Raw genomic sequence first — 13,115 nt, 5'->3', positions numbered from 1 at the left:
AGAGACGTATGTTCAGCATAGATCACACCTCACACAAAGCGTTATCATCTTCAAGGAACAAACAGTATTTGGAAATCACCATTTTAAAGAAAACATGCTATCAGAGGGACATTCTGTCTAACTATCAAAAAACCACAACTGCTTAGACAAAACTTAACTGTACTTTAGTGTAAATCAAAATACTCCACTTTGTGAAGTTTCATAGTAGTCCATATATTGTATCACTCTTACCATTTTATACAAGGACTGCATCATTCTGTTTTAATCTTTGACTGCAATCCTAACTTATGTGAGGCACAAAGCTTTGGGGATCTTTGTGTCTGGTCCTAATAGGGCAAAATTCAGTGCCTGTATTGCAAAAACAACATTACTTTTCTTAACACTCCATGACTGACTAAAAAATAAGATTAATAATGTTAGGTTCCTTTTTTTGTCCCTCTACAGACATTGCTACAAACAAGGCCTGCATTAGGGAGGAAATTCAGTTACAGCACGGGTTAAGATGCCAGCATTCCACCCGCAATAGTGATGCTCCACTGAGTGAGTGCCACAGCCTGTACAACACCGCACCGTGCTTGCTCCTGGGGCTCTGTGCTATGCGAATCTGCGCTGGATTTGGAGGGATCTCCCGGGGATGGGAGAGGAGGAGAGGGAAGGGAGGGGAGGGAATGATAATGGGGGAGGGAATGATACCAGAGGAGAGGAGAGGAGAGGAGAGGAGAGGAGAGGAGAGGAGAGGAGAGGAGAGGAGAGGAGAGGGGAAAGGGAGGAGAATGGAGCGGAGGGAAAGGGAGGAGAGGGAAGGGGAAGGGAAAGGAGGGAAAGGGGAAGGCAGGAGAAGGGAAGGAAAGGGAAGGGAGGAGAGGAGAGGGGGAAGAAAGAGAGGAGAGGAGGGGAATGGGAGAGGGAGAGAGGGGAGGGGAGGGGAAGGGACGGGACGCCCCCGCCCCGCCTCTCGCGACTCCGCCCGCCAAACCTCGCGAGACTTGGCGCTGTTACCCGGAGCTGCGCCGGCTCCTTTAAGAGCGGGACAGCTCTGCGCCTCTCGCGATAGTCGCGCGCCTGCCCCGCACCGGGGCGGGACGGGGGTGGGGGGGCGTCGGGGGTCGTCAGTGACCTCGGGCGCGGCTCCTGCCGAGAGGGCGGCGGGGACTCCGAAAGTTACAATGTGTGATGATGTCCCAGGTAAGCGTCGCCTAGTGCCTTGCGGGGGCTTTGTCGCTCGCTCACGTGGTCCCGGAGGGGGAGCAGGTGCGGGAGCTGCGAGGCGCTTGGGGGCGGCTCGCTGGGGGTGTCCCTGTGTCACAGCGCTGCGAGGTCCAGGTGCTCGGGTGTGGGGTGCTGTGGGGCCATCGTGCGTGGTGGGGGTGATGTGATGGCGGAGAGCGGCCCTGCAGGGAAGGACTTGGGGGTGCTGGTCGATGAGAAGCTCGACATGAGCCGGCAATGTGCACTCACAGCCCAGAAGGCCAACCGTGTCCTGGGCTGCATCAGAAGAAGCGTGGCCAGCAGGTCGAGTAAAGTGATTCTGCCCCTCTATTCCCCTCTTGTGAGAACTCATCTGGAATACTGTGTCCAGTTCTGGAATCTTCAAGATAAGAAGGATATGGAACTGTTAGAACGGGTCCAGAGGAGGGTTACAAACATGATCAGAGGGCTGGAGCACCTTCTGTACGAGGACAGGGTGAGAGAGTTTGGGTTGTTCAGCCTGGAGAAGAGAAGGCTCAGAGGAGACCTTATAGCGACCTTCCAGTACCTGAAGGGGATACAGGAAAACTGGAGAGGCACTGTTCACAAAGGCTTGTAGTCATAGGACTAGGGGTGATGGGTATAAACTGGAGAGGGGTGGGTTTAGACGAGACATGAGGAAGAAATTCTTCACACTAAGGGTGGTGAGGCACTGGCACAGGTTGCCCAGGGAAGTTGTGGCTGCCCCATCCCTGGAGGTGTTCCAGGCCAGGTTGGATGAGGCCTTGGGCAGCCTGGTCTAGTGGGATGTCCCTGCCCATAGCAGGGAGGCTGGAACTAGATGACCTTTAAGGTCCCTTACAACTCACACTATTCTATGATTCCATGTTTTGGAAATGCTCAGTGAGAGAATTATTTTTAAAATCGGTTTTATTTATCAGGAACGTTTGATTTTTTTTTGTAGGACAAGCGGAAATGTGGTTAAATGAACTCAAAATATCTGGAAGACAACTTTTTTTGGTTTTTAATTTATTTAACGACTCTGTAGTCAAGCTTTGCAATTTAAGAAAGCGCAGTACATTTACATTCTGGCATCCTTGAATTTTGCTTTCGCACTCGTCAGAGCATAAGAAACCTCTTTGCACTCTACATTAAGTAGTCAAACCTCAATAGTTAGAAAGTGTTCATGGTACTTATACAATTTTGTGGTTGAGGAGTAGTTGTTTAAAGTACTGTGTGAAGGTGGTCCATTAGCGGCATGGTTTATAACAGTTGTATATAACGACATTTTTTTCGTCTGTGATAAAAAGGGTAAGTATAGGCAGACATCTTAAATACTAGCTTTCTTCATTGATGGCACGTGTACCATCACGTGTATCCATATTAGGAAGCCACACCATAATGAAGATAATATTCTTCATTTTTAAAGATGGTATTCTAAATGAATTGTAGTTCTGGGTCAAAACCCAAGAAGCTAGTGAATCAGGCTAGCTAAAGTAGCAATTCTTGCTTTGGATTGTACTGTGCTATTGTAGCAGTGGTTTGCTTAATACCATTGCTGTACTTTTCTTGCCCTGTGTTTCATTCTGTTCCTTGTTTCTCACTAGGTTTGCAGTTTGGTAATACTGAAACAATGTGATTTATTCCACTTCACACCTGGAACTCTAATTATGACAAGGCATATGCAACTCATTAAACTCTAAGTAAACGCTTAGTTTAAAGCAAGGGCACTGTCATCTCAAATTGTAGTTTTAACTTGAGAGCCTCTTATCTAATGTTACGTGTCACTTCAGATATCACTGTAAAAGAAAGTAGTTATGAAAATACTCTCTCTTATTTTAAAGTTTGTTTTGCATATTCAGCAGGGTGCTGTATGTAGCTGGTTTCATTTTTTCAGTATTGCTTCTTGATTTTGAGAAATGACTCTAAGACAGATGCTACTGGGAGTTAATCTGCACTTTTTTTTGCATGTATTTGAGTGTGTGAAACAGTACAAATGCCTTGAACTTTAAGGGATTAGTTACATGTGATTTGTTGCATGTATTGTGATCTTCACCCTTGGCCTTAAAAGATACGCTTGAGCTTCAAGACTCTGAGAAGGTTTGGAGGAATGGCTGAGGGTATGGAGTGGCTTACATATGGGTCACAGAGTGCGCAGTTAAACATGCAAAGGATGATGAGGGGCGTTATGAAAGAGATCTGCAAAATGATGTGGTATATAAGAATTAATGAGCGGTCAGTTTAGGTTGTGGTATCCAAGTTCATAGCAGGCAAAAGCTTGTCAGCTGTTAGAGAGCAAATCTGTGAAATTGTAGTCAGAAGACAACGAATGCAAGAAATCTGTGTGTGTTAAAGGCAGAATGGAGCTACTTGAAGGAGAGAGGTCTACTGGTGTTTGCAGGTAGGCAAACCACACCTGTCTCAGGAATTCTGTCACTAAAAGAATATTTAAGGGTGAAGAACTTCAGAAGAGAGGCATTCTGTATGCTGTGTTGTTTTTATCGTTGCCTGGATGTTAGCTTATGGCCACATGCAGACTAGTGGCCTACATAGATGCTTTTGTTTTCTTTTAGTGTACTAATTTAATTAATTTTTTAAATGACATGTAATTATCATTGATCTAACTAATATGTTGTGGAGAATAATCTTGTGAGCATACACTTTCAGGAACTAGTGAGAAGAACATATTCACTCCATGGGTTTTTCATGCGGAAACATAAAAACAAGGGAAAGTGAAGAGTCTTGCCTTCAGGACTATCCCTTTTCTTGCTTCTGAAAAGTGATTGAGTTGACAAACCCAGATATACTACTATTGATCATAGTTACAAAGTACAAATGCTATGTTGCAAGATTATCTCTCTTGCTGCTTCCCATAAAAACCTGAGGTGCCTCTCACTGCTGCTGATAATGGCTTTCTCAGTAGTAGCAAAACTTGTTCCAACAAATAGATGAGAAACAATGAAAGTTAAGAAATGAATCATATATGTTCCTCTGTTTGGTTTAGGTTGACTTGTCAGGGGATGGTTGGAAATTGTTTTCACAAACAAAGAAGGCCAACATTTCCTCAGTTCAGATTTGGAAAACTTGTGTGTGACTCTTATTTACTAGGTCTTTCTCTTTTTACTATGAAGAGCGAAGGCCTTGTTTTTTCTGCTAGATGCATTTTGTTGCATTTTTCCTTTTCAGTACGATATGGATTCTATGGACTATGATGCACTGCTGTTCTTATTTTTCTCTTTCTCTGTTAGCAACATGCATATAGTTTAGAGATTATTTTTGTGCATGTAAAGCTGAGATAGATGAAAATGAAGCAGTTCAGTCATCTCTGTTGTTCATGTTTGGTATGCTGTATTAAGGCCATAGTGAGACCACATAGAGGAACAGATTTTTAACATTTCCAAACGGGACAGCTATGTAAGCAGTTTACTGAGAAATTAGGTACCTTGATGACTGATGTAGGCAAATGATATGGTACTAAGGGTTTGTGAGTACGCTTGTTGTTTTTAAACGCAAGAGGTTTTTACCTGTTAGAGCGTTAGGAGAAATGTGATGTTTTCCTGTGTGATTGCTTTTATAAAACAATGTACTGACTCTACAGTTCTGCGTTCACATGGGTCAGAAGTTTTCCTAATATAGAAGGCCTTTTTGACAAGACCACTAATCTGTAATTGGACGCTAAACCTGCAGACATCAGCATATGGATGTTTGTGTGAAGCCACTGTGGAATAACACGTTGTATCAGATTATGGTTTTTATGTGAGATTTTCTTCCTCTAGCCTTTCAGATATTTATAAAATAGCAGCACTTCAGAAAATTTTAGTTTAATGATCAGTATCCTAATTCTAGTGCTACCTTCAGTAAGCCCTTAAGTTTTATACATTTTGTCAAATAAATTTATATCCAATGTTTATTTGTGTGACAGAATGAAATACTTTGTATGTATGGCCAGTTTATAACTATATATGTTTGGGTTTTTTTATAGATTGGCATATTGGGGAGAAATGCCTTGCCTCTTCTCTTGAAAATGGGGAACTTCATGAAGGAACAGTATACTCTCTTGAAAAGGACAAGAATGGAAAATCATTTGCTGTTGTATCATTCTCGGAGCACAAAGAAATGAAAGTACCAATAACTGAACTTTGTGGAGTCAAAGCCAGTAGAGGACCCTGGAAAAGCTTAATATTTGATGATGGTGACCTGGAAAAGCCTTATTTTCCTGACAAAAATCCTCCATCACCTGCAGTTGCTTTTAAATTATCTGACAATGGTGATTTTATCCCGTATACAATTAACAGATACCTGCGTGATTATCAAAGGGAAGGAGTCCAATTTCTGTATAGACACTATGCTAATAAAAGAGGGTGTATTCTTGGAGATGATATGGGCCTTGGAAAGACAATACAGGTATTCTTTTTTATTGTTAAATTGAGAGAATAGTTAAGCTTTTTTGGCAGTGTGCTTTCTGTGAGTTATAAATCTTTTTAAAAATAATGTATTTAGGAAAAGCCACCTCAGTGGAGCTTACCCTTCCTTTTCTGTTGTGGAAATTAGGAGGCAAGACATCACCATCTAGGGCAGCGCTTAGAGACAGTTGCCATTGCTGTATTTAAGGTTCAGTTCTGACAGGCCACAAAACTGGAGTGTGGCCCCTTTTAATGTACGTGCAGGCAGTTATAGTAGTTAAAATATTGGTTTTCATTTTATCTTGAATGTACTTGGAGGATTGCTAGCTCTGCATCAGGAAAGTTACTTGCACTGGAGTATGGTAAAACTACTTGCCGCTCTTGTCTGACTGTAGCTCTTTAAATGTCTTTTTCCATTTTTCTCATGGAAACCAATAGTTTGACTGTACTGGGAGCAAGAAGGAGCAGACGTGCTTACTCCCATCTCTGGAAAAAGTGCTTAGATGTTCGACGTTATTTTTATCACTGTTCCCGAAATACAGCTTGATTTGATGATAGGACAAAGTAGAGGTGGATTTTTCTGTTATGCTGTGAATCAGTGTGGCCCAAGCGGTTTATTTTACCAAAATTAGGATTGTTTTACGTTTGAAAATTTTCGTTAATCTGTCTGGTTTTAAGTTAGCAGTTTGAATCTCATGGTGGCTAATCTGTCTTTCTCTGTTTTCTCCCTCCGTGTTAAGTGGCAAGCTCATTCCTTCACTGGAAGATTCTGGCTGTAGCATCTGTTTCTGTAATGAGTTGGTCATGTTTATCACATAATAACGGTGTGTTCTTGTGTTGAATTCACATCTGATGGTTATTGCTTTTAGTAATGGTGTCAGGTTTGCAGAAGAAAGGTAGAAGTTTTGAAGATGATTTTGTGTATTTTTTATAAAATACAGTATTTGTTTCAAGTTCAGTTTGGGAGAGGCTGTTGGGTGGATATGAAATGAAAGATTTCACTGGCTTAGAAAAGATTAGTATGTATGAAAGAAGAAATATTGAACTTAATCAAGTAGCAAGTAACTGATTTATCCTTATAGAAAATCTGTCTTATTTCTCAGTTGGCTGAACCTTATTGTTTCCAAATTATAGGTTGATTTATGAGATGAAGATTTTTCTAGAAAACTTTTGCATTTTAATATTCTTTGTACTTACAGACTGATTTTTGCTTGAATGGCCTGAATATATGGCTCTTCCATTTCAAGCTGAAGGTGAAGTGGAGGCAAGTAGAATAATGTTTCTTAAGGTTTTTAAATTAAGTTGAAGTTTCCCATTAAGGCCTTCAGGTTGCTTCCTGCTTTATCTGGAAGAGCCAGAGGTTTCTCGGCAGAGTTGCCCTGTTACAGCCTTTTGCTATTGTTGCAAAGTTGTGATGCATAATTCTTCCAAAAGTGTAGGATCTGGAACACACATGGGGATTTTGTGTTGAGTTGAATTTTATTGTTATTCTTGAAAAGATTAAAAAAAATTAGTCATAAAACAGTGCAAACTTGCTGTTTGTCTTAGCCTCAGTTTATATGAAATATTATGTATAAAAATGTTTGGTTTTCTTTTCTTTACGTATCTCTTTCCCAGAGATGTGTGATGGGTTTCCTTTCTTTTCTGCTTACCTACCTTTACTTTTCTTGAGTATATTTCCTGCAGTTCTGGCTGGTTCTTTTCTCTGCATGGTTAGAGGGAGAAAACTGGAAACTGTGTAGCAGCCGCAAAAGGAAGGGGCTGGAGCTGGTTGCTCGGGGTAAAGGTAGCTGTTGGATTTTCAAAAGAAGGGCCTATCTCTGATGATACTTCTGTTTCTTGCTGCTGCTTACCCCCATGAATACTAAGCAGGTTTTACAGATTTGAATGTTCTGGACAGATATCTCTGTGCTGCCTTCCTGTTTTGGATTACTGAGGGAGCAGCTTGGAGTAACCTGTGCTTGGGTATTTGTCCCCACTGTAGTGCATTATAGTAACTGCCTTCTCATTTTCAAAGGGAAATCACCTTGACTGATTTGAGGCAAGTGAGAGAATATAGACCCAAACACAACAGAAAGAACTGGTTTTGAAGTTAGTGATTAGAGTCGGGAGGAATGGAACATAGAGAAAGCAAGATACTAGTAAAAAATCTGACCTCTAGCTTAAAACTCTTCTTCCTTTCGTAGAAGCAGTGTCAGGCATGTAGTTAGCAAGTGTGTCTTCCTTCTGTTGTCTCATCTGTGTTTCAAGTGTCCTAAAAATGGAATAAAAACTTGTCTCCAGTTTTTGTTGGCTCACTTGTAATCTGTTCTGTGGTTTTGAGTCTTCTCCACTCAGAGAAAAAAAGAGTAAAATAGAGCAATTAATTGCTCTTGTCATGACTTCAGGATTCTCCAAGGGAAGGCTTTCGTGTTTTAAATTGATTTAAAACAAGCAAACCCGCTAAACAAACAAAAAAAAGTCAAGCAAAACTACCTTTCTAAATCCCATACAGGATTTTGTCCTGAGTGTTCTTTTTTTTCAATTGAACTAATTAATTTTCGCATTTTTATACCTAATTACTGAGAGTTGTTTTCTTTCTCAAGGTTATTTCATTTTTGGCTGCGGTGTTGCACAAAAAGGGAACACATGAAGATATTGAAAATAATATGCCAGAATTTTTGCTGAAGAGAATGAAAAAAGAATCAAAGTGCTACACAAAGAAGGTACAGCTTTTAGTGATACAAGCTTAAGGATGTCAGTAAAAGGCAATACTTGGATTTTTTGTTTGTTTGCTTTAGGAGTTTATGTATATTCATTTTCAGTACTCGGTTGCTTAGGTAGATTAAGGCTTCATGGCCTTCCTAAAAGTGTGAGGGAAGCCTTCAGTTTCCCAGACTGCCATAGTGTGTTATCTAGCTGTTACTGTCTAATCCATTAACACCGTTTATCTGCACTAATACAAAACATTTGGAAACACCTGGATGAGATTTGTCGCTAGAGTACTTTGAAAAGCTCTTGTCAGGGCGTAGAAAAATAGTTTTGTGTGATTGTGTTTTTAAAGTGCAAATAGATGTGGAACTGTTGTAATGGGTCCCAAGGAGGGCTATTAAGATGATCGGAGGGCTGGAGCACCTCTGCTGTGAAGACAGGCAGAGAGACATGGGGTTGTTTAGCCTGGAGAAGAGAAGGCTCTGGGGAGACCTTATAGCAGACTTCTAGTACCTGAAGGGGGCCTACAAGGAAGCTGGGAAGGGGCTTTTTACAAGGGTGTGTAGCGATAGGATGAAGGGGAATGGCTTTAAATCAAAAGGGAGAAGATTTAGATGTAGACATTACGAGGAAATTTTCCCCACTGAGAGTGGTGAGGCACTGGAACAGGTTGCCCAGGGACGTTGTGGATGCCTCCTCCCTAGAAGTGTTACAGGTCAGATTGGATGGGGCCTTGAGCAGCCTGTTCTAGTGAGAGGTGTCCCTGCCCATGTCATGTGGGTTGGAACTGGATGATCTGTAAGGACGCTTCGAACCCAAACCATTCTGTGGTTCTGTGTGACTATATTAATGTGATGTTTAAATAATTAAGGCAAATGCATGTGTTTGGAAAACTTTGTTCCTAATATTCTTGTGAGCTCATACACTGTCTTGGGTGACTGTCATAGTGTCAGAAGGCTGACCGATAATCTAGGTAATCAAATACAGCAAATAGATACACGTAAAAGATCTGTATAAACAAGAGAAATCTGGAGATCATTTTATTTTTGCTTACCACAAGACCCATGCATGCTGGTTTTATTTTATTGGAATCTTTAACTGGCAGAATGGTTCATATGACATTAGCTGTGTGAAAAATGGATACAGGGTTCTCAGGAAGGATAGGCAGAGAAGAAATGGTGAAGGGATGTCACTTCATGTGAAAATAATCAGGAAATATTCTGACTGGGAATAAGAGAAGAAGAGTTTCGGTTTGAGAAAAATTAAGTATTGGAACAGGTGGTAGAGAGAGTGGTTGTGGACTGCCTAATCTCAGAGTTTTGAATAGTAGGGAAAGCCTTAAATGTCTCGATTTAGTGTTGTCCCTATTTTGACTAGGAAAAAGAAATAAGTTGGACTAGAAACTTCCTGAGATCACTTCCTAACTCATTGATTGCATTCGTCTATGATGTTAAATGAGTTGTATGAGCGGTCTTAAATTTTTAAGCCCTTTTCAAGTCTTTCTGTCTTAAAGTCATATATTGACTTGTGGATGGAAATGTGCTGTTTACCTTCTTCATCCTTTTGTTTTCTCCATCTCTGAAACATTTTGTGGTACACAGATACAGGTGCTATGACAAAGCAAAGCAGTAGTATCTTGTGTTTTATTGCAGTTGTTAGAGTATAATTTGATGAAGTAGCACTACTTTGTTATCTGTTCTAGTATTACTGTATTTTTCTTTTGTACTATTTACATAATCTGGGTAAACTGAGTAATTTGGAGTTCATATTGACTCTTCAGGTACTTTCTATGCTATTCTTTGAAGTGACAGAATTGAGAAATTCAAACTATAAGGCAGTAAAATAAATCTCAATAATTTGGCTTTCCTTTTTGAGAAGCTGCTATATTGTGATTTTTCCCATTATACTATAACATCTATTTGTTTTCAGGCTTTCCTCATAGTGGCCCCTCTTTCAGTGCTGTACAACTGGAAGGATGAGTTAGACACATGGGGGTACTTTAAAGTCTCTATCTTACATGGCAGTAAAAAGGATGATGTCTTGAGTCGCATCAGGCGAGGAAAATGCGAAGTTGCCCTCACAACATATGAGATACTTCGCCTGTATTTGGATGAATTTAACAGGTAGTGATATTAATGTATTTTATTTTACACACAGAATTTTTAACTGTTTAAGTTTGCATTGTTCTTATTCTTTCTGTATAATGTATTTACTGTTCATTCTAATGACTCGTGTTGAAGAGGAAAATCTCATTTAACTACAATTTACTCTGTACTGTCTTTGTGGTCAGATGCTTGGGAAAAGTTTCAGTAGTTTTCACAAAGCTAGTTTTTGCTGTTTACCTGTTCATGAAGTGTTCTCTAAATGGTGCAAAAGTTGCCTGCCTGTTGAAAACCACTGGTAGCTGAAAGGTGCACAGAAGATGCATCTGTCTTCCAGTATGGTGTAAAAAGCAAAATATCTGGAATTTTTTGCAGACGTTCAAAATATATTTTGCTTGTTATTTGCACTTTTCACCAACTTGATGGAATTCTTCAGACCTAAAGTTTTTGGAAAATAAGATGTGTATATGTGCCTCTGTGTGTAATTTTAAATACCTGGATGAATTTATTTAGCAGGCATCAAAAATGCCACAAGATAAGCCTTCAGATTAGTAAACTAAATGAAGCTTGGTCAGGAGAGAGGTTTCTTTCTGAAGATGTCTGTTAGTTTTTTGCTGCTTGAAGTATTGTCAAAGGGGATGTGATTTTCTTCCAAAATACTCATTTATACATATAAAGCGATCTCAAAGTTAATAAATCTAGTGACTTGATGGCTTGAATTAGTATCACAGTATGCAGGTTGTTTAACCTCCAAGTTATGCTTGAACTGTCTGCAAAATATCTTTGCCTGCTTCTAGAGATGTTCCTCCTAATCACAAACTCCTTTACCATATTGATATCATATAGATATTAAAGAAATTGAGTGATACTTTCCTGTAGAAAACCATGCAGGTTGAAATGCTTTGTCTACTTCTATTTACACTGGATAACTTTTGTTGGAAAAATGAAGCGTATCTGTTAAGCTTGTTTCAGTAATTTACCTTAAGAGATTTGTTTCATTTTTCTGAATCTTGCTTATATGTGGAATTAGTGCTGCTGCAATGTGCCGGATTGATTGCTTTAGAGATTGAAAGCTGCTTTTTTTTTTCGCAGTAAGCATTTGATAATGTATTTGGCTCTATCGTTTAGCCGTTACACTCAACTATGGCAACTGAATTTACTAAACAAACAGACTATAAGGAAGCTTAGTAGTGTGACACGATGTGAGACAGGAAAACCAAAAAGTAACAGATGGCTTATAATAATCACAGCTGTGTGTGACTGACTTCACTTAATATGTGTATGTGGGATGACGGAACAGGTAGTATGAGTAAATACAATATTTGTTATTGATCTGCAGTGTAGAGTGGTCGGCTGTGATAGTGGATGAAGCACACAGAATCAAGAATCCAAAGGCTCAAATAACTCAAACCATGAAGTCATTGAAATGCCTTGTTCGCATAGGTCTTACTGGAACCATTCTTCAAAACAATATGAAGGAACTTTGGTGTGTTATGGACTGGTAAATAAAATATCTTTTTTTGACTTGAAACACCTCTGTATGTTAACCATGCAGTGGGACTGGGATAGGGCTGGATGATTTGGACCCATCTGCGTCAAGAAAACAACAAACCACAACCCTCTCCCTGAAACCTCCAGTGTTTTGTGAGAATGTATGTTTTTCCATAGCTATATTGGTGGTACTTACTTTCTAGTAAATTTACTGCTTAGTAAATTGTAGTAACTGCATATCCCAATATTTACTGTTAATAAAAACAGTAAAAATAGAAAACATGACTGCTCTTCCAATTTATTTTCCTGAACAGTAGTAGCCCTGTGGTTTAGAGGCTCTATATATTTGTGACTTCTCTTACTGTGCTGAACTTTAGATTTTTCTGGAGGTGGCAGCCCTTTCCCAAGGGGACTCTTTTAACATTTGATCATCACAGTAAGCAAATGAAAAATAGCTTGTCTGGAAGTAGTATGTTTCTATTTATACACAACTTTTATGAATTTCTCTAGTGATTGTTAATTTAAGATCTCTTGGTGTTAGCCAGATAAAATTTATAGTATGCTTCTAGTAAATGGAAAAGGACAGACTGCCTTGGACTAAAGAAAATGCTGTGACTCCCTCACACCCACTGCCCCTATCTCCCCACACCCTTTTGTTTTTTACTAGGGCTGTACCAGGACTTTTGGGTAGCAGACTACAGTTCAAGAAGAAGTTTTCTGATCCAGTTGAGCATGGTCAGAGGCATACTGCAACGAAAAGAGAGCTAGCAACAGGTCGTAAGGCCATGGTAAAGCTAGCAAGAAAAATGTCTGCCTGGTTTCTGAGACGTACCAAAGCGCTTATCAGCGATCAGTTGCCAAAAAAAGAAGACAGAGTAAGAATACCTGCACATTTCAAATATAGTGCTAATGAATATGTCTTTTTTTTTTTTTGGTTGGTGTTTTTCTCCTTCATCATGTCTTTAGTTCATGGTTTTCTTTCAGACTTAGGAAATTAAGAACTCAGAGCCTTGCAAAAAATGCACATGCAGTTGTGTGCTTTGTTCACATAATTACTATGATTGCATGTTGAAATGGAGTTAATCAAGCATGAAAATGCTCAGCTAGACTTCTGACTAGTGATTTACACATCTATTTTATATGCACTTTTATATTTATCTGTGCAAACTCAACACAGTAAATCTCTTAAAGTATGTAGGACTTCTGAATTTGCAGTTTTACACTTTGTGTGTAGATCAGT

At 39.7% G+C, this 13,115-nt stretch overlaps 1 protein-coding gene across 4 annotated transcripts in view; it reads left to right on the top strand.

The window, feature by feature from the left end:
• The first annotated feature begins 1,089 nt into the window (after positions 1-1,089).
• ERCC6L2 (ERCC excision repair 6 like 2) overlaps positions 1,090-13,115 on the top strand; it is a 53,233-nt gene continuing 41,207 nt past the window's right edge. For 3 of the 4 annotated variants that reach the window (XR_008447827.1, XM_009561626.2, XM_054054582.1), the window contains exons 1-6: positions 1,090-1,185; positions 5,171-5,592; positions 8,177-8,296; positions 10,212-10,405; positions 11,724-11,885; positions 12,543-12,750. Coding sequence is in view for 3 of the 4 variants with exons in the window: in XM_009561626.2 (XP_009559921.1) it covers positions 1,167-1,185; positions 5,171-5,592; positions 8,177-8,296; positions 10,212-10,405; positions 11,724-11,885; positions 12,543-12,750 (1,125 nt within the window). In the remaining variant the exon portion in view is untranslated. Of the gene's footprint in view, positions 1,186-5,170; positions 5,593-6,790; positions 6,856-8,176; positions 8,297-10,211; positions 10,406-11,723; positions 11,886-12,542; positions 12,751-13,115 lie in introns of those variants that run through there. The other variant, XM_054054581.1, reaches the window with a different exon arrangement.

The sequence above is a fragment of the Cuculus canorus genome, chromosome Z (assembly GCF_017976375.1).
Source record: "Cuculus canorus isolate bCucCan1 chromosome Z, bCucCan1.pri, whole genome shotgun sequence".
Taxonomy (NCBI): domain Eukaryota; kingdom Metazoa; phylum Chordata; class Aves; order Cuculiformes; family Cuculidae; genus Cuculus; species Cuculus canorus.
Note: the sequence above shows the minus strand (reverse complement) of the source record. Positions and strands in the feature narration are given on the sequence as shown.